Below are 22449 nucleotides of genomic sequence, written 5' to 3'. Positions count from 1 at the left end.
AAGTGGGACAATTAAGTAACTACTGATTTGGTGAAACCGAAAAACTAGTCACTTCTCCTGGAGGTTTGCTTTACTGGAGAGTTTAGTTCTAACTGAACCAGGTAATCAATAACTTTGCAGAAAAGTAGATCACCAGAAGGAAGACTTTGACCCTTGATAAAAACAAATAACAAACAAGCTTTGTGTTGCTGCAAAGTTCTGAACATTGATTCCCCCTGACTTTGGACATTCTGGGTCAATAGGTTATTCATTACTACAAACCCTAAATCAATCTTTGACTACTTTTGTCAGCCTGGTTGTATTTTTGGTGTGTATTTTTCCTTTTGGAAAAAAAACAAAAAACATCGAAATAATTTGAGCAAAAGAGATCAGATAATTTTCCTTTTTTTTTATCTTTTAGATATATTATGTAATTACTGAATTACTTGTATTTGCAGAGTGTTTCTTTGATTAGTTAATTGATCAAATTTACAATCGAGTCAAAAAAAGAAAGGGAAAACTCACAGACACACAGACACACTCACCATTTCCATTGTTGACTGGCTCAGTGGTTTCCCAGTTCATAGCCCTCTGTACAGCTTTCTTCCAGCGAGCATATCGCAGTTCACTCTCTGCGTGTATAAAAAAATAAAGTTTCATCTATAACTAGAGTGCTAATCAACAGTTAGTTATTACACACATTACAACACAATGTTATGGCCTGGAATGTTCCAAAAGTCTGTCAGTATTACATTGAACAAGGTTACAAACAGAGGCGGACAGAGTACACAGCTTCATAACTTGAGTAAAAGTACCGATACCCCTTGCTAAATTTTACTCAAGTACAAGTAAAAGTACTACAGTCAGATGTCTACTTAAGTAAAAGCACTAAAGTACTTGTTTTAAAAAGTACTTGAGTACCAAGAGTACATTTTCTAAATATTGCATCACTACTGCCACAGTGCTTACATTTATGGACAGAAACGTCCTACATGGAGTTCTGAAAAATGTTAAAGGGATAATCCACTTTTTTTGGTAATCATTTTACATCTCCCTCATAGTTAAACAGTTGAGCTTTACCGTTTTCGAATCCATTCAGATGATTTTCTCATATTTAGAAGAATATCAGTACCTAGACAGTTTCTGGTCCCATTAACTTCTATCAATGGGAGCAGAAACTGTCTAGTTACTGATATTCTTCTAAATATCAGAAAATCGGCTGAATGGATTTGAAAATGGTAAAACTCAACTGTTTAAAGCTGCAGTCGGCAACATTTTTTGATCATATTCAGTTAAATTGACGCTATAATCCGACAAAACAACATAAATAAAGTGGTTTTAGACAAAAACTCAAGCTTCTAACTCCACCTGGAGCGTATTATTTGTTTTACAAAAATCCACCGCTCCCGGTTCATCAGGTCCAATCAGCGCAGGGGGGTGTGAGATCTGACTTTCAATCACAGGTCGTGCACACGCCACCCCTCACGCAAGTTACAATTGGATCGGCATTTAGAAAGGTGGAGATTTAATTGGGTTCAAGCTGGATCAAGAGCTTGCAACATTTCTTCTTGACAGGTAATTGTGCTTTATCAATATTGTGCTTTATGTCTTAGTGTTACGTTAGTAATCTTAGTAGCCCATGTTTGCCCAAATGTGTTGATATGGATAGCTATGTTAGCACTTGTTGGGCAGGTTTGTTAGCTTTGTTTGCACTGAAATCTGTGTGAACGTAACGTTAGGTGTATAAACATGTCCAGATGAAGAAAAAAAGTTCGGCTTTTTGGAAGAATGTTGATGGATGCTGATGAGACGGGCGCGTTCACAGAAAAGCTGGTGCACATGCACTGATGAGCACAAACTCTGTGGGGGGGATTCGTTGATAGTGGGGAGGGGCATGAGACTTGTAAACATTTAAAATTTTAAAGTCCACTCAAGCTGCCAGACTTGCCGACTTCAGCTTTAAGTTGTAAAATGAGCTTATTTCCAAAAAAGTGGAGTATCCATTTAATGTTAATAGCTTAAAAAAAGTAAAAAAGTAAAATCAAGTCTTTTTCATATGTTGCTTTATTTAACATTTAAGAAAGTTCAGAAAATTGAAATAGTATGGCGAGGTGGGGCCATGGGTTGGCACATTCACGGGATGGACCTGCTTTATCCATTGTTTCGTTCATGGTTTCGTCTCTTATCTAAATCTGACCATGGAGTTGACTTTGGCGAAAAACTGAAGGTGATTGCTGATAGGCTGTCCAAATCACCGGCGCCTGCACAATCCAATCATATTTGAGAGGGAAACAACAAATTGAGTCTTCATTGTTTCCGAGATTTTTCTTTTTTCCTCTTTTTTTTTTTTTTTTTTTTTTTAGAAGTAGCAACGGGTACTCACAGTTATGGATAGAAATATAGTGGAGTAAAGAGTACAATATTTCCCTCTCAAAAGTACTTGAGTAAAGTCATGAGCACTCCCCAAAAATGATACTCGAGTAAAGTACAGATCCCTCAAAATTGTACTTAAGAACTGTACTCGGCTCTGGGTACAAATTAAATAAACAATTAATTTAATGCAAAAAGTATATATTGTACATACAATTTACAATAATTATGAGCTGTAGGGTGTTGGATTTTAGATTCCTTTACCTTCTGGGTTGATCTGAGGTTCAAATTTTTCTGAAGTGACCTCTGTGAGATCTTCTGGGTTCAGGCTCCACACACTGACCCCCTCAGCTGCTCCTGCTGCCATGGCAGCACCCAGAGCTGTGGTTTCAGGCATGGATGGTTTTACTGTAAATAAATACAATTTACATCACATATCACTTCATCCTTTCAAAAAGTGATGCACTTTTTCAGACCCTTTGTATGAGAATGTGTATCTTACCAACTGGGATACACAGTATGTCGGCCTGCAGCTGCATCAGTAACCGGTTGGATGTCATGCCTCCATCAACCTGGAGCTGAGCCAGATGAATACCACTGTCCAGGTTCATTGCATCCAGAATCTGAAACAAATTTTAGCATCCTTTATAAAAACTGTTTTTGTAGGATGTTAATCAGTTATTCAAATGAACATCAAATTAAGTTTTCGGTTGAAATTATTTTACCACAGAAACGCTTCGGTTAATATTCATCTTTCAGAAATTATTTTAATTAGGACATTCAATTACGCAGACCCAAGCCAATTCATGGAAGATACCTCTCGTGTCTGGAAGCAGACAGCTTCGAGTGCTGCAAAAGCCAAATGACTCCTATTGGTGAACTGTGTTAGACCACAGATGATTCTGTTGTAAGCAAGAGGCAGAGGTTTCAATGTTGTACTCATTTCATATGTAATAACACAGCACTGAAACTGGACTTAAAAGAAAGAAAGAAAATGCATTAATATCACAAGTATTCTCACGTGATAAAATGTGCAATAAGATTTAAATGTATAATTTAAATATAGTGCCTTATGCTTTTATTGGACTCAGGCTATAGATGTTTTTATGTCACTTACAGAGATCAGCCGAAAATGATCTTTTAAATGAACGGATCAGTTACTTACCCTCTGGCACTTGGTTCCCAGTATGGCGCATATAATCCAGAGAACGCAGGGACAAAGTAACAGCCGTATGATGTGCCAACATCAGCAGCTAATTTTTCTAATGTGAAAAGTTTTTATAAGTGTTTATACTGAAATATTCCAAAACTGGGTTGAATGCTTTTATATTGGGTATAAATCTAATTTCTAGAAAAACACACCAAGTTCTGAAGAGGTCTGTATAATTCCAAGGTTATCCTTTAGCCAACGCACAACTGCTCCTGCAATGGCAACAGAACCCTATAAAAAGCATTGCAGATGAATAAGGTTAAAATATTGGCTATATCAATTTAAATTACAAAGTGAGAGTGAGAAATTAATAGATTTTTAAAAAAATCTTTTTAGAGGTGGTTTTGAAAAAGCTGCCAGTTCTAATATGTAAACAATAGGGATGCAACGACCCGATATCCAGTATTGATCAAGTCTAGTCACCTTTATTTATATAGCGCTTTATAATACAGATTGTTTCAAAGCAGCTTTACAGGGATAACAGGGGGAAAAAATGATGCAAACTGTTCATTTCAGCTGTACAGCACCTCAAAAAGAAAATAGTGTCATTGTTCAGCTGAAGTCAGTTCAGGGTTGATTCAGCTACGTTGTAAAGATCATCAATTATTAAATGGGTTCATTTTATCCATAAAGCAGTTCTGCAGGAAAACAGTAATGTCGTTGTCAAGCTTAGTTCTCATACAACAGAGTAACTACAATCAGATCAATAATATTGTTGAATATTAGTGTCCCCAACTAAGCAAGCCAGAGGCGACAGTGGCAAGGAACCAAAACTCCATCAGGTGACAGAAAAGAGAAAAAAAGCTTTGGGACAAACCAGGCTCAGACGGACGGACAAGGTCTCTACTGGCGAATGAACGAATTAACGAACAAATGAATATGGAGTGAATATGATTCAGGCTGCATCACAAGTCAGAAATCAGATTGTGGATCGGTAGCATTTAAATATTTAATCCAATTCCTTTTGCTCAAAGATTTAGCATTCCAGTATGGGGAAAAAAAGCTGATCATATCGGCATCAGCTCAGATGCTGCTATAAAGGTCTGTGTGCATAAGAGGACTCTTGCTGGAGATTATTGCGGTTTCTAAATGATGCAGTACTCTGCGTCTGTTATATCACAACACTGGAGTAGAGCGGTCAGAGGACTATGCATTAGCATCATGCGCACAGTAACTGAAATTTAAAACTGAAGAAAAAAGGCTCAATAAACTGTTGGATAAATATACTAGGAGCTGTACACACAATATCTCTTCTCTTTGTACCCTAAACTAGGAGCGATTCTAACTGTGAATTCATGTTCCTTCCTGCAGCGCATCATTCTGCACCCGGAGTTCCACAAATACCAAAAGCGATTTGTGCAACTCTGTACCGGAGCCTTTCATATCATGATAGTTTTAGTATTAACTCTGTATCATTCCACAAAGTGACGATGTCACTGACCATTTACTTGCAGATTACATACTGCTGTAATATGTCATGCTGTCATTTTATTTAACACGTGGCTAGACTAACAAATAAACAGACGATACCTGAACAAAATATCCCGTTACAGTTTAGTAGTAATGATTTCATGAACTTCTTCATCGAGACAATTGAAAGCAACAGAATCGCAATCGTAAACTCTTAATCTTTGCTTGCACCTTATAATTCAGCCGCAATTATCACGCCGCAAGAACAATTACAATGCTTTACAACCATAGAACAAAAAGAGTTAAATAAACTTATCACTTCATCTAAAACCTCAACATGTTTATTAGATCCTATACATTTGACCAAAACAATTGAAAGAAGTGTTGCCTATCGTGGAAGAGCCTCTTCTTAATATTATAAACTCATCTTTATCTTTAGGTCATGTTCCTTGAACGTTCAAGCTGGCAGTTATAAAACCTCGTCTTAAGAAAACGCAATTAGATCCACATAACCTAGCAAATTACAGACCCATCTCAAATCTTCCATTTATGTCAAAAATATTAGAAAAAGTTGTGTCCGCTCAACTCGGCTCTTTCTTGCAAGAAAACGACATCTATGAAAAGTTTCAGTCTGGATTCAGGCCGCATCATAGCACTGAAACTGCACTTGTTAGAATCACAAATGATCTACTTCTAGCTTCAGACCAAAGCTGTATCTAAATACTAGTTTTACTTGATCTTATCGCTGCGTTCGATACTATAGATCACACAATACTCCTAGATCGACTACACAATTACACTGGTGTTCAAGGACAAGCATTAAGCTGGTTCAGGTCATACTTATCTGACCACTACCATTTCGTCTGCTTAAATGGAGAAAAATCGATCATAACTTCGGCAAACTATGGAGTGCCGCAGGAATCTGTATTAGGCCCTTTATTATTCTCAATATATATGCTGCCACTTGGTAATATTATAAGGAAACATGGAATTAGTTTCCATTGTTATGCTGATGACACTCAATTATATATTTCATCACGGCCAGATGAATACGCTAAATTATCCAAATTGACAGATTGTGTTAAAGATATAAAAGATTGGATGACGCGTAATTTTCTTTTATTAAATCCAGACAAGACTTCTAAAAACCTTTCGCAGCACGACTTTAACATATTAGGATGCCCTGTTACTTTATCTGCTACAGTAAAAGACCTGGGTGTTATATTAGACTGCAACCTGTCTTTTGAAAAGCATATTTCATATGTTGCAAAAACAGCCTTTTTCCACCTTAGAAACATTGCTAAGCTACGTAACATGCTATCTGTCTCTGATGCAGAAAAGTTAGTTCATGCATTCATGACCTCAAGACTAGATTACTGTAATGCTTTTATTAGCCGGTTGTCCTGCATCCTCAATAAACAAGCTACAGTTAGCACAAAATGAGTTCTTACTAGATCAAGAAAATGTGATCATATAACACCGATTCTATCATCACTTCATTGGTTACCTATAAAGTTCCGAATTAATTACAAGGTATTGCTTTTGACTTATAAAGCTCTAAATGGTTTAGCTCCAGTCTATTTAACGGATCTTCTATCGCCCTACAATCCATCGCGCACTTTAAGATCACTAAATTCGAGGCTTCTCGTCATTCCTAGGATATCCAGATCCACCAAAGGAGGGAGAGTATTTTCACATTTAGCTCCGAAGCTCTGGAATAGCCTTCCTGATATTGTTCGTTGCTCAGACTCGCTCTCCCAGTTTAAAACTAGGCTAAGGACGCATCTATTTAGCCAGGCATTCATATATATTTTTTATCTTACAGTTACTGTAAATTTGGCCTCTAGTTCATAAACGCCAGAGGAGAACTGGCCCCCGACTGAGCCTGGGTTCTCACAAGGTTTTTTTTTTCTCCATTGGGCCTTCTGATGGAGTTTTAGGACACCATCGGGTCACTTGATGGAGTTTTTTCGGTTCCTTGCCACTGTAGCCTTTGGCTTGCTCAGTTGGGGATATTGAATTTAAATAACCCATCATACGATTGATCAGCTCTACCAAACTTGGATGTCTTTTTTCCAGTAATAAACAAACACTGTTAAGTTGTTTTGATTGATACTGTGAAGCAGTTTGATACAATCTGTATTGTGAAAAGCGCTATATAAATATATTTGACTTGACTATTATAATATAGCCTGTAATGTTCGCTCATACCTATCATTTCTTGTCACCTCATTGAAAAGCGGTTCAATAAAATTAAAATAAACATCTTTGCATTCATCAAAAAAATTTGTAGAAATTACTATAACGTTCTTTAAATAATAAAAATTCTGTTTTTATTAACAATTTATCAGATTTAGCACTACACTTAAATCCACCAGTTTTTGTTTCTACTAAAAGTTTAGATTATGATTGTGCATTTTCAATAAATACTTTTGCTGCTGACTGATCCACACACTAAGTTAATAATTTATTTTTGCAATAGATTACAATTATATATTTTTTATCATGTGTTTTTTTTCTATATAATGAAATACTGTGCATATAGTGGGTATACTGTGTTTAACACATTAGACTGATTATCAGTTTCAGTGATTATCAGTATAGATATTCTACAATGATCACGAAAAAAAATGCATTGGTATTGGATCGTTATCATTTAAAGAAATTACCTCTAGTGCGTAGTAGGCTGGCTTGTCACGCCCTAGTTTATATGCGACTGTTGTCAGAAGTCCATGGTCCGACATTACAGGCTTCAGAAAATAAATAAATAAATAAAACAGGCAGATTAAATGAAAAAAAAAAACACACAAAGAATGCATTTTAAAAGCTATATGTAAACTGAATACCTTTGTTCCAACATTCTTAAGAAGGAAACAACCAGTCCCATAACTGTAAATATAAAACCATAACATTTACATAATGTGAGAAAATATACAATCAAAAATAACATCATTCAATCTCAAACATTTTTGCATGTTGACACATTAGTGATCAGTGAGTCTGCTGCATATGAAACATAAAAGACAGATTAACAAAACTAAGTCATACGTATTTTTGGCCTGTCCATCTTTGAAGCACATCTGTCCAACCAGAGCAGCAGACTGGTCACCAAGACACTGTAAATGGATGTAAAGCGACTTTAAAGGACTACAGAAAGGATTTTAAGAGACATTGGCTATTGGCTAAATAAGAGGAAGACAGAAAGAAAGTTATTGTTCTGATAATAATCTTACCCCTGATATGGGGACACCAGTTAAAGGGCCAGATTTCTGTAAGAAAAAAAAATAATAGAATATTAAAAATGAAAACAACAGGGGAAGAATTTAATACAGTAATATACTGTTAATTTAATAATTAACATGCATTACAGCACACCCTGATTAATGCCAAAACTCAAACACTTGAGCTAGGTTAAAAAATTATAGTCTACTTTTAGAGCATTTTGGCATGTCAAAATCATCTGCTGTGTGTTGTAAAGTTTCTTCTCTAGATATACCCCACAAATTGGTAAAAGCACACAGAGGAAACAGTGACTCAAGTACAAGTATGTGATGAAAACTGAGTAATTGAGCAGCATCGTTTTCATTACTGCAACTTAAGATGGTGCATCCTAAGCCATAGAAAAGGTAGAAAAAGAATAAAGAGAGAAAAAAGGCTGTAACAATGAAGAAGATCACAACCAAAACATTTAATGAAAAAGTTTCTAAATTGGATAAAAATGAGAAAGGAGCAGTTGGGAAGGATAAGCAGTGCACCCGGCATCAAGCCAAAACACAGTGGGAAAACAATGACAAGATCAAAATCCGGTACATTTCCAATAAGACCCCTGCAACGTATAAATTGCATTTATAGCCAATAGGAAAAACATGTTTGTGCCATATTGGAAATGCACAAACTACTGTTATGACAGGACACAGCAAAGTTGTCTCAGACATGACACCGTGTAGACAGCTAGAGAAATACTCACCAGATTAAAGCTGATTTTCTATCAGTCAGCCCAAAGAGATCACAGGAGAAAATATAATCATGATAAGGAAGGAGATACTTAACTATCCAAAGGGTGAAATGACTGCTCCAAAGCAAAGTTCAAATTTGGATGGAAACCATTTTTCGAGCTTGTGGATTTTGTGTATGTACAGTTAAAGTACAAAGGGAAACAGTTGCTGTTTGACAAGCAATGCTCTGGAGCAAAGATCATTTCTCTCTTGCACAGCATGCAAATAAATATTTTATTTCACACTGACTAGGACACACTTTAAGGGAATGTGATAATTAAATCATGCATTATGTAACACAAGAAAAGAAAACAAATTATCTCGTTGGTGTCAAACACTTACCATCAAACCATAAATCTCTGAAGAACTTCTCACTTTTGGCAGAATTTCCATTGGTATATCAAAATATCTATTTAAGAAATATATGTTATAAATATATCTCAAAGGCTGGAATCAGTGAGGACTGTAATACACAACACAGTTTTTCCCAGACTTCTGCATGGTTTGCAGTCTGGATGCATCAATGCTAGCTGCCAAAAGACAGAGCCAACCTGCAGATTTGGTTTTATTTTATTTTTTTTACAGATTTTGCAGAAAAAGAACATGAAACAAATTAGTTGGCTTAGCAAATATACATTTCCTTTAGATATTTTCATGTCAAGTCAAGTCAAGTCAAATATATTTATATAGCGCTTTTCACAATACAGATTGCATCAAAGCTGCTTCACAGTATCAATCAAGACAACATCACAGTGTTTGTTTATCATGAAAAAGACAATCAAGATTGGTAGAGCTGATCAATGGTATGATGGGTCATTTAATTTGAATATCCCCAACTGAGCAAGCCAAAGGCAACAGTGGCAAGGAACCAAAAAACTCCAACAAGTGACCCGATGGTGTCCTAAAACTCCATCAGAAGGCCCAATGGAGAAAAATAAACCTTGGGAGAACCCAGACTCAGTCGGGGGCAAGTTCTCCTCTGGCGTTTATGAAATAGAGGCCAAATTTACAGTAATTGTAAGATAAAAAAATTATATGAATGCCTGGCTAAATAGATGCGTCTTTAGTCTAGTTTTAAACTGGGAGAGCGAGTCTGAGCAACGAACAATATCAGGAAGGCTATTCCAGAGCTTCGGAGCTAAATGTGAAAATGCTCTCCCTTCTTTGGTGGATCTGGATATCCTAGTAATGACGAGAAGCCTCGAATTTAGTGATCTTAAAGAGCGCGATGGATTGTAGGGCGATAGAAGATCCGTTAAATAGACTGGAGCTAAACCATTTAGAGCTTTATAAGTCAAAAGCAATACCTTGTAATTAATTCGGAACTTTATAGGTAACCAATGAAGTGATGATAGAATCGGTGTTATATGATCATATTTTCTTGACCTAGTAAGAACTCTGCATTTTGGACTAACTGTAGCTTTACTAACTGAAGCATTACAGTAATCTAGTCTCGAGGTCATGAATGCATGAACTAACTTTTCTGCATCAGAGACAGATAGCATGTTACGTAACTTAGCAATGATTCTAAGGTGGAAAAAGGCTGTTTTTGTAAAGACAGGTTGCAGTCTAATATAACACCCAGGTCTTTTACTGTAGCAGATAAAGTAACCGGGCATCCTAATATGTTAAAGTCGTGCTGCGAAAGGTTTTGTGGATGGTTTTTAGAACCAATAAGTATTACCTCTGTCTTATCTGGATTTAATAAAATAAAATTACGCGTCATCCAATCTTTTATATCTTTAACACAATCTGTCAATTTGGATAATTTAGCGTATTCATCTGGCTGTGATTAAATATATATTTGAGTGTCATCAGCATAACAATGGAAACTAATTCCATGTTTCCTTATAATATTACCAAGTGGCAGCATATATATTGAGAATAATAGAGGGCCTAATACAGATCCCTGCGGCACTCCATAGTTTGCCGAAGTTATGATCGATTTTTCTCCATTTAAGCAGACGAAATGGTAGCGGTCAGATAAGTATGACCTGAACCAGGTTAATGCTTGTCCTTGAACACCAGTATAGTTCTGTAGTCGATCTAGGAGTATTGTGTGATCTATAGTATCGAACGCAGCGGTAAGATCAAGTAAAACTAGTATTGAGATACAGCTTTGGTCCAAAGCTATAAGTAGATAATTTGTGATTCTAACAAGCGGAGTTTCAGTGCTATGATGCGGCCTGAATCCAGACTGAAACTTTTCATAGATGTTGTTTTCTTGCAAGAAAGAGCCCAGTTGAGCGGACACAACTTTTTCTAATATTTTTGACATAAATGGAAGATTTGAGATGGGTCTGTAATTTGCTAGGTTATGTGGATCTAATTGCGGTTTCTTAATACGAGGTTTTATAACTGCCAGCTTGAACGTTCTAGGAACATGACCTAAAGATAAAGATGAGTTAATAATATTAAGAAGAGGCTCTTCCACGACAGGTAACACTTCTTTCAATAGTTTAGATGGTATAGGATCTAATAAACATGTTGTTTTAGATGAAGTGATAAGTTTATTTAACTCTTTTTGTTCTATGGTTGTAAAGCATTGTAATTGTTCTTGCGGCGTGATAATTGCGGCTGAATTATAAGGCGCGAGCAAAGATTGAGAGTTTACGATTGCGATTCTGTTGCTTTCAATTTTCTCGGTGAAGAAGTTCATGAAATCATTACTACTAAACTGTAACGGGATATTTTGTTCAGGTATCGTCTGTTTATTTGTTAGTCTAGCCACGTGTTAAATAAAAACCTTGGATTATTTTGGTTATTTTCTATTAGTTTGCTGAGGTGCTCAGCCCTGGCCATTTTAAGAGCCTTTTTATAATGTGATATACTGTCTTTCCAGGCAATTCTAAAGACCTCTAAATTAGTTTTTTTTTCATTTACGCTCTAAATTTCGGGTTTCTCTCTTTAAAACATGCGTAGTATTATTGTACCATGGTGCTATACTTTTTTCTCTGACCTTTTTTAATCTAATGTAACAATATCCAATGTTCTAGAGAGAATGGAGGTCATAGTGCTAGTTAGTTCATCTAGTTCATCTGTTTGTTTGGGTTCACTGAGCTGCTGAGTCAGATCAGATAAGCTATTTGAGAAATGATCTATGGTGGATGGAAGAACTGTTCTACCTGGTCGATAACGTGGCGCCGCATGACATATTACAGCAGTATGTAATATGCAGGTAACCATGTAATGGTCAGTGACATCGTCACTTTGTGGAATGATATCTATATCGGTTGGATCGGTTCCATATGATATAATTCAATCGAGTGTATGATTAAGACGATGAGTTGGTCCACTGACGTTTTGCTTGACCCCGAAGGAGTTTAATAAATCTGTGAACGCAACCCCTAACGCATCATTTGAATTATCTACGTGTATGTTAAAATCTCCAACAATTATTGCTTTATCAACGCGGACCAATAGATCTGATAGAAAGTCTGAAAACTCTTTTAAGAAGTCGGCGTAAGGCCCTGGAGGTCTATATACGGTAGCCAATGCTAGAGATAATAGGGATTTTTTCCTTACATCTAGCAGCGTAACATTTAGCACAAGTACTTCAAACGAATTAAACCTATGACAAGTTTTCTGAGTAACATTAAGGATATCTCCGTAGATTGTTGCGACACCGCCGCCACGACCGGTCAGACGGGGCTCATGCTTATAACAGTGTCCTGGCGGAGTAGACTCATTTAGACCGAAATAATCACTTGGTTTAAGCCAGGTTTCAGTAAGGTGTCAGTATCGCTCACACCTAAAGCGGTTATTGTAAATGAAATGGTCACAGATAATAATTTCGATGTTCTGTGATCTAATGTTTAGAAGAACTAGCTTTAGAAATTGTTTTTGTTCACTAAAAGCAAGATTTTTTGTTTGAATAACTACAAGATTTTTTCTTGATCCCACGGTAGATTCATTATTTGATCTCAGTAAATGAGGGATAGACACAGTTTCTATGCAATGTTCTACACTAGTATTTAAGTCCCGGAAGTTGCAAACGATTTTTCTCCAGTGCTGTGACGTATTTCATAAACATGTGAAGAACATGTGAAGAACTTATGCCAAAACGTGGCTATCTTCAATTTTATTTAGCAAATCGTAGTAGCCTACTCGTTTGATTTATTTTTTAATAAAACTAATTTAGCTCATCGATATAACATATAGTCCATTTAATATTTGTAAAGATAGTTTGTAACAAGATTTGAGCCGTTAATGTATGTTTTTTTACCCTCTTCCCCCCGAAAATATTTAGAAGTTAGCCTTTAACCTCGGACTTTTTGTAGAAATGTCATAAATGCTGCAGTTATTTTCACTGCCCATTCTGTGGCCCCATATATTTCAAACCCACAAAGTTGTCCAAAGTTCAAAAACATCTCAAGAAGGGACACTTCAACAGAGCAGTGCAACATGGTAGCTAACATTTGCAAACATCTTTTTTCTTTTTTTCTTCCTTTTTGAAACATCATAAGACATGTGTTATCGGTCCTATGTTGTAGGCTATTCCAGGGTACACCATATCGATGGAGTTGCCGCTGCCGAATCCAGCAAAATCATTTTATGATTATGCAAAGCGACTTATGAGGTTTTTTTAATGCAATTGAAGACGAAAAGTAAAGTCACAAACAGTTTTTTCTTCCCTTTTTATTTACCGCAAGATTATGTTTAGTTGATCATTAAATAAAGTACAGAATTGGTTATTATTGGTGTTTTGTCTATTCTGATTAGTTTTGCGTCACATTCAAAATATCAAAAACAGATATTGTAATGTTGGTAGTGTTAATTAGACCATTATAGGTTGAACTGAAAGAAAAATTGGAATTTGAATAAAAAAAAAAAAAACAAACAAAACAAAAAAACCATTGTAGCAATATAATATCACATACTATTTTTCTGAAGATAGTTCAATCTGTAATTGTATCCCTTCAATCAGTAACAATTAGTTTTTTTTGGCACATGCATTAAGCAGGGAACGCAAATATTTATTGGATAATTTATTTGGAGACTGTGATATTGCAAACGCAATATTACATTTGGATAATCGTGCGCTGTACTCTGTGGGCGGGTGTTATTCGATCTTTTGAACAGCAGGAGGTGGTGCTGTGTTCGAAAAAGAGGGATCTGAGAATGCAGGACTCTCGGTGGGGGACTGTAGATGCAGGCTCCGAGTCTGCAGCTTCATAATATTGCCCCTGGCAGTTTTATGCCCCGACAGTTTTACGCCCCTGTTGTTCCTGATCCGTCCAGTAGGGGAAGAAGAATATACAGCGAAATAACATAAAAAAAGACGCTGGAAACAAACAAACCGTCCCGACTTTTACTAATTTTTAGGGAATTTGTTTATTTAAATAAAAGTTATAGACAGTGGAGTTATATGCACTAAGGATTAAAACATCCAGATGTTCATCTGGGCTTCACTTTTCACCCAGCCTACAGAAGATTTGTTTTTGTAAATTTAAAAAATATTAATACATTGTTGGATCAGATGGTAATGATAATGAATGATGGTAATGATATTTGACCTACTGTAGAATTAATTGTTTTTAAACTGTTTTATATACAGGAAACTGACTGATATATGTTGTTGAGAATTTATATAAAGTTACATTTAGGTATTAACCATAATTAGCCCATTAGACATCCAGTACTGTGTAATCAAATGGATCCTTAATGAAATATCTGCTTTACTATCCACAATTGGTCATCATACAGCTACAGAACAGGGTCCTACATAACATTTAATGAAGACAAACACAATTTAACCCTTTTCTAAAATTCCAAGGGCCATTTAAAAGAAAGAGACAATATTTTTGTTCACAAAAAGGTTATTTATTTACACCATGTATAGGATGACTCCTGAATGTTGACTCTCCTATGGCTTTCCACTCTTCTTAAGTTTTTTAATTTTAATTTTTTATCCTCATGTCAAAGTGCTCCCGCTCACTGATTAAAAATAAATATAAAAGAAGCTAAAGTTGAATAGTGGTAGAAACAATGGTTATAAAATAATGGCAGAATGTCATGGTTGAACATTTTTGGGGATTCAAAAGATGGTGTTTATAAAAGTTTAGAGATAGAGATTTTAATTTTCTTAAGTAGCACACACCTTAAAGGTATAGTTCACTTTGAAATTAATTTTTGATATGTTTTAGCTTACTTCAAGGACATCCAAGATGTTGGTGTCTTTTTTTTCCACAGCATTTTCAATTTTGACATTTTTAGGTCAAACCGTTCTTGTCTGTCAGTCATATAATGGAGGTCCACCTCGGAGCATATACAGAGAAGTGCAAATTAAACATGATTTAATGACTCGTAAATGTAAGTACACATTGATGGCCTAAGACACAAAACGAGCGGTTATCAATATGTATCAATGCAACGTGTATCAATGCAACGAGCACAGACAGAATCGCCCTCGCCCTCAGAGTACTTGGACGTGACTGTGATTACAAGAGGTAAAAACTATATAAATACTGTTCGTTTTCTCACACAAAATGCTCATTTCGTGTCTTAGGCCATCAATGTGTACTTACATTTACGAGTCATTAAATCATGTTTAATTTGCACTTCTCTGTGCATGCTCTTTGAGGTGTGTAAGAAATTACAGTCTGCACCGATCAAACTTCCACTCCAATATAGATTATATTGAAATGTTCCTTCACTTAAAAGAGCTTATTTATCATAGAATCAATTCCTTACAATCTTAAACATATCACAGAGTCATGGTTATCACCTATAGTGTGGGAGCGACAGCGGATATTCAAGAACCATCTTGATTAGGGAGTTTCTGAGAGATATCATCACCTTTAAACATTTGACCGTACCACTCTAACACTTGTATCGTTCTCTACGATTTACATTTACATTGACATTTTGTAAACAGCGTTTGAGTTAGTTTGCACGTTCAACCTATGCGTTCAACTTGTAAACACTGACTCTGTACTTACGGCTACATCGCCCATGACCTTTTGAAAGTAACGTGACGTTACAAACGCGCCTCACAGAATAGAGCAAGGAAAGTTACATTTTTGGAATAAGTTTTGAAATAACCGATCGTTTCGCATGATAAGACCCTTATTCATCGTCTGGTATTGTTTAAAGACATTTGAAGCTGCATCTGAAACTGTTATTAACTGTCTTTTCGACCTTGGACCGTCTGGTTCCCATGTAAGTCCATTATATGGAGAAAAATCCTGGAATGTTTTCATCAAAAACCTTAATTTCTTTTCGACTGAGGAAAGAAAGACATGGACATCTTGGATGACATGGGGGTGAGTAAATTATCAGCAAAAGTTTTTTTTCAAAAGTGAACTAATCCTTTAATAATGAACAATCTTTGAAATCGTATATCCTAGCTTTAAACAACTAGTTATGTACAACCCCAGCTTTGCTTAACGCTGCAAATCGGAGATCAAATCTTCTTCACTGCTTTAAACAGTGGTTGCTTGTGGCAACACATAAAGTTGTGCTGTTGCCACAAGCAACCACTGTTTAGAGCAGCGAAGAAGAAAACAAGGCTCTCTGTTCTTGTAACTCAGGAATACAGATAAAGAGACCATATGATATTTCAATGCAATGTCTATTATTAATCAGCCAATGTTAAAATTAATAATTAAAATTCCACTACATGTAAATGTCTCATTCTAAGGTAATAAAACATAACGGATCATTGAGTAAGGTCTTTATACACCACTGAACACATAGTTATGGATCTTATATTGCATTTCTGTCAATAGAAAATTCAGTTCACTAGAGAATCAATTAACTCTCACTGCATGCTGCTTTTGCTGTTTGGCTTAAATCTTCTCGCTGTTGCTGCCGCCCATGTCCTCCTACCACATGGTCTTCCACAGGCTTTCTGCATGGCCCTACTGGTAATCTATGGAATGCTTATTGTTGCTTCACCTGGCTTCGACTGGCAAGACTTCCTTTTTGCCTGCACCTGTGCTTGATGAACTACCAAACTTTCCAGCCTTCTCTGCCTGCACACGCAGCCATCTGCCAAGCAAATTGCTCTTCTATTTAAGGGGATACTCCACCGTTTTTTCATAATAAACTATGTTATTCCCTTAACTAAGATGAGTTGATACATACCTCTGTCGTCTCAGTGCGAGCACTCATTCGCTCTGGTGCGTGAGACACTTTAGCCGCTTTTTCGACCGGGGGGACTTTTGCAGTTCCTAGAACCTAACATTCCTATAACCCTTTTTTTTCTCGTGTTCCGACCGGACTAAATTGGGGATTTTTTAGTTCCTCAGACCGTAGTTCCTATAACTCTTTCAGTACCTATTCTAGAGCGAGGACTTTTTTAGTTCCCTTTCCCTAGGTCTACGTTGATTGGTTCAACTTATAAGTCATGCCCACTGTCAACACGGAACTTGTAGTGCGCTGTCTGCCATACGCTGTGTGTTTTTGCAAAACATTACAACGAGGATTAAGACAAACATAACGCATTCAACCAGCTAATTGCTAATGCTAGCTAAACTTACCCGTTGTTTTGTTTGCCTCCTGCGCTCAGCTCTTTTATCTTCTTCCATCATATTATATCATATTACGCTGGAGCCTTCGTCTTCTGTGTTTCTCTGTACAGAACTCAAGCATAATCTTTAAACGCCGCCATTCGTTCTCCGTTATTAAGGTCCCGGCAAGGCAGAATAGGAACATTGCAATAGCCTCCTACAGTCATGGTCAAAATTAATGGCACCCCTGGTAAATATGATGAAAACTGGCTGTAAAAAATAATTCTGCATTGTTTATCCTTTTGATCTTCCATTCAAAAATTGTCAAAATTCTAACCTTTCATTGAAGTAAAAGAATTGAAAGTGGGGGTAAATCACACTATGAAATAAATGTTTTTCTCCAAAACACTCTGGCCATAATTATTGGCACCCTGTTACTAAAAACTTTTTGCAACCTCCTTTTGCCAAGATAACAGATCTGAGTCTTCTCCTATAATGCCTGATGAGTTTGGAGAACACCTGACCAGAGATCAGAGACCATTCCTCCATATAGACTCTCTCCAGATCCTGCAGATTCCCAGATCCATGTTGGTGCTTCATCTCTTCAGTTCACTCCACTCATCAGGTCAGGGTCTGGGACGGTCATGGCAGAAGCTTCATTTTGTGCTCCGTAACTAATTTTTGTGTTGATTTTGATTTTTGTTTTGGATCGTTGTCCTGATGGAAGATCCAACCCCGGCCCATTATAAGATTTCTAGCAGAAGGTGTCAGGTTTTTATTTTTTATCTCTTTTTATTTGATAGAATCCATAATACCATGTATCTGAACAAGATGTCCAGGACCTCCAGCAAATAAATAGGCCCACAACATATAAGATCCAGCAGTATATTTAACCGTAGGCATGGGGTAGTCTTCATCCCTGTTTGCACCAAACACATCTGCTAGGTTTGCTGCCAAAAAGCCCCTTTTTTAGTTTCATCTGACCATAGAATCCGGTCCCTTTTGAAGATCCAGACGTGTCTGACACCTGAATATGCTGGAGTTTGTTTTTGGAGGAGCGAGGAGCATTTTTCTTGAAACCCTCTCAAACAACATGTGGGGATGTAGGGGTTGTTTGATATTTTTTTTTAGGTTTTCTGACCCCAAGACTCAAGTAATCTCTGCAATTCTCCATCTGTGATCCTTGAAGAGTCTATGGACACTCAAACTTTCATCCTCACCGTCCATTAAGGCAAAATAGACACACGTCCTCTTCCTGGCAGAATCATAACATCTTTAGTTGATTATAACTTCTTAATTATTGCCCTGATGGTCAAAATGGGGATTTTCAATTCTTTAGCTATTTTCTTACATCCACTTTCTATTTTGTGAAGCTCAACAATCTTTTGATGCACATCAGAACCATGTTCTTTGGTTTTATTCATTGTGATGGATGATTCAGGGAATTTGACCTTTGTGCTTCCTCATATTTAAATTCCTTGAAACAAGAAGTTATAGCTGGACAATTTCATGTTCCTAGTCACCCTGATGTGCCTAAAAAATTTAATATTAATGGGACATATTAATGGGATTTTTGTTCACTAGAGTATTCCCACAATATTAATGGGATTTTTGAATGGAAGATCAAAAGGATAAACAATGCAGAATTATTTTTACAGCCAGTTTTCATCATATTTACCAGGGGTGCCATTAATTTTGACCATGACTGTACATGCTGGTTTGTTGGTGTTGTATGTGGCCGCAAGACCGTCGCCGTGCTTGCGTTACCCCTCCTACCAGTTCCTATGGACACTTGGCCAGTGCGAACGCAAGCAGCAAAACCGAGTTTGGGGGAGAGTAGTTCTTAGAACTGTTTAGAAGTGGACAGTTCCTACTAAGTTCCTGTAACTACTTGGTCGGAAAGCGGCTTTTGATGCTTGGCACTTAACTAGCCCAGTTCATTCAATATGGGCCAATTAGAGAAGCGACCAAACACCTCCACGTTTTCCCTATTTAAACACAGTTACTCGAGCAGTGTAACTCGACCTAGGATGGTGACACAAAATAAAATGTTACGCTTTTCTAAGTGTGTAAAATGGATAACGATATTGTATGGCGGAAAACCACAGCAAGTGCTTGGGAACACTTCGTCTCGGCGCAGTAATATCATCAATTGTGAAAAGTCCTCTCCCACTCCGATGTGATGATATTACTGCGCCGAGTCCATAGATATATACAGTATGTGCCGAGTTGAAGTGCTTCCAAGCACTTGCTGGGGTATTCCACCATACAATATAGTTATCCACTTTACACGCTTAGAAAAGCGCAACATTTGATTTTGTCATCGTCCTTGGTCGAGTTACACTACTCGTGTAACTGTGTTTAAATAGGGAAAATGTGGAGGTGTTTGGTCGCTTCTCTGCTTGGCCCATATTGAATGAACTGGGCTAGTTAAATGCTATCAAAGTGTCTCGGGATTGAGTGCATGCACTGAGATGAGAGAGGTATGCATCAACTCGTCTTAGTTATATTAAGGGAATAACATAGCCCATAACATATTTCTCATAACATTTCTCATAACATATGAGAAAACGGTGGAGTATCCCCTTTAAACCGCAACTCTACAGTGCTGAAAATGACACTTCTACTGAGCCTTGTCTTGCTCTGTGGACACGGGCATATGAATGTCCCAGATGAAACCTCTCTAGTGAAGGCGTAGGGTCCCTCATTTGTTCCCAGTATGACTTGTTCCAGACCAGAGTTACCTGCGCAAAAACTACAACCCCTTTATAGTGTTCCTTCTGTATGCCTTCTCCGTTCTCTGTGCCTTACTGTTTTGAAAAGCTTCACTGTTTTATCTGACAATGATCTTATGTTGTTTTTTAATTCACTACATACTAAAATTTCTGTGAGCCTTGGTTCAACTATGAAACAGAGATGCTTGATCATTATGTTGTTAATTATTTGTGGTGATGTGCAGCCAAATCCTGGTCCAGTTGATATTGACTCTGTAATAAAAAATCTGTAATACTCTGGCTGATTTTAAAAACAAGTCTCGGTTGGGTATTATTAATTTGAATATGAATAAGATTGATTCTTTACATACTAGGGCAAAATCCACAGATGCAGATATTATAATTCTTTCAGAAACATGGCTCTCTAAATCAGTCACAGATAAAGACATTGTCATCAGTGGATACAATGTCTTTAGAACAGACCGGCCTCGTAAGACTGTAAAGCGCAAGTTCACTGCCAATATAGTTCTGTCTATATCTGAGGAAACAACTTGAATTACTGGCCCTAAATGTTGAGGTGTATAAAGGCCAAATTCAAAACACCCAGAGAAATCTACTCTAATTGATTTGCTATTGACAAATGCACCTCATACATTTTCTGAAATTGGTGTGTTTGCTAATGACATTAGTGATCATTGTACGATTGCCGCAGTTAGAAATGAAAAAAAATTCCAAAATCCAGGCCTCGATGCATTGAAAAACGTGATATGAAACATTTCTCCTTACAAGGTTTTTTACATGATTTATTTTATTTTAATTGGGACAGCATTGGGCTTATAGATGATGTTGAAATTGTACTTTCATGATGGATTTTTGCAAATTATTAATAAACATGCTGCTATGTGCAAGTTTAGAGTCAAGGGACGAGACAACCATTGGTTTTTCGACAGAGCTTAGCAAACTTTTACATGAGAGAGATGTGGCTTGGGCAAAGGCTAGAAATTCAGGGGTGGAGGCCGATAGGATTAATTTTAGACGACTACTGAACCAGTTTACAGCAGCTGTCCAACATGCTAAAACTGAATACTATCTAGCAGCCACTACAGACAATCTAAAGAACCCTATGACTTTTTGGAAGTCTCTCCAGTCAATTTGGTTAACTAAATCTCATAATGAACTGCCTCCCATATCATTAGGGATGATATTATTATCTCAGAAAGATGAGCAATGCTAGAATGTTTTAATGAACATTTTGTTGCATCTGATTCTTTGATCAATCTCTATCTCTAAAAAACTCCTCTTCTGATGGTAATTTTGCAGGAAGATCCTGTATTGGCCAGCCTTTGTCTATTACCTTTGCCCCGTTTTCAATCGATGATGTGCATAAAGCCCTAATGTCATTGAACATCAAAAAGCATGCTGGCTCAATTGTCTAGAGACATTTTTTTTTTTAAATTGCTGCAGATTTTATTGCTAAACCACTTATGTATATTTTTAATTTGTCTTTGGTCCAGAATGTTATACCATCAATCTGGAAATCTTCTTATGTCCTCCCTTTGTTAAAGGGAAGAGATCCTACCTTGCTTAACAACTATAGGTCTATCTCCAACTTGTCTGTGCTGTCAAAGGTCTTAGAACTAGGAACAACTGAAAGAATTTCCGAGTGTTAATAATATCCTATCAGTTTCAGTTGGGTTTCCGAAAAAAAAAAAAAACATAGTACCATCTCTACTTCATTGAAGGTGGTGAATTACATCACTGACGCACTGGACAGCAAAAAGATGCATGCAGCTCTTTTCATCGATCTTTCTAAAGCTTTTGATACCGTGAACCATTGTATTTTAAAACAGAGACTGCTCAGCATTGGTTTTTCTGAGAAGGCAGTTGGTTGGTTTGAAAATTATCTCTCAGATAGGACTCAGTGCGTCACTTTTGACGGCAGTTCTTCGGGTTTCTAAAAAGTTGTATCAGGGGTTCCTCAAGGGTCGGTGCTGGGTCCACTTTTATTCACCATTTATGTAAATGATCTTGGTTCAATGTCCATAATGCTCCGTTTCATTTTTATGCTGATGACACAATTATTTACAGTTGTGGAGAAGCCCTTCAGAAGACTTTTCACTAACTGCAGGATGCCTTTGATGTTGTACAATCTTGGCTTCTTGACTCGAAGCTTGTGTTGAATGCAAATAAATCAAACAAATCTTGTGGGTCTGTGCCACTGCAGCTATATAGGCGTAAATATTTGTTTAACATTCTATTAATTGTATAAATTTACATCATTGACATCCTTCTCTGATTTATCCATTCTGCTTTCTGTT

At 36.8% G+C, this 22449-nt stretch overlaps 1 protein-coding gene across 5 annotated transcripts in view; it reads right to left on the bottom strand.

Moving 5' to 3' along the window:
• LOC120495360 (glycerol kinase) overlaps window positions 1–22449 on the bottom strand; it is a 35874-nt gene that overhangs the window by 2510 nt on the left and 10915 nt on the right. For 4 of the 5 annotated variants that reach the window (XM_039694893.2, XM_039694899.2, XM_039694916.2 and 1 more), the window contains exons 8-19: window positions 9307–9373; window positions 8937–8954; window positions 8203–8238; window positions 8018–8085; window positions 7816–7858; window positions 7639–7719; window positions 3712–3790; window positions 3515–3611; window positions 3167–3251; window positions 2852–2972; window positions 2614–2757; window positions 525–611 (exon numbers count right to left, since the gene is read on the bottom strand). In XM_039694893.2, coding sequence (XP_039550827.1) covers window positions 525–611; window positions 2614–2757; window positions 2852–2972; window positions 3167–3251; window positions 3515–3611; window positions 3712–3790; window positions 7639–7719; window positions 7816–7858; window positions 8018–8085; window positions 8203–8238; window positions 8937–8954; window positions 9307–9373 — 926 coding nt within the window. The remainder of the gene's footprint in view (window positions 1–524; window positions 612–2613; window positions 2758–2851; window positions 2973–3166; window positions 3252–3514; window positions 3612–3711; window positions 3791–7638; window positions 7720–7815; window positions 7859–8017; window positions 8086–8202; window positions 8239–8936; window positions 8955–9306; window positions 9374–22449) is intronic. The other variant, XM_039694907.2, reaches the window with a different exon arrangement.

This window comes from Pimephales promelas, chromosome 6, assembly GCF_988280905.1.
Source record: "Pimephales promelas chromosome 6, fPimPro1.hap1.1, whole genome shotgun sequence".
In the NCBI taxonomy this organism is placed as follows: domain Eukaryota; kingdom Metazoa; phylum Chordata; class Actinopteri; order Cypriniformes; family Leuciscidae; genus Pimephales; species Pimephales promelas.
The sequence above is the reverse complement of the archived record's forward strand: the minus strand, read 5'-3'. Positions and strand labels throughout refer to the sequence as shown.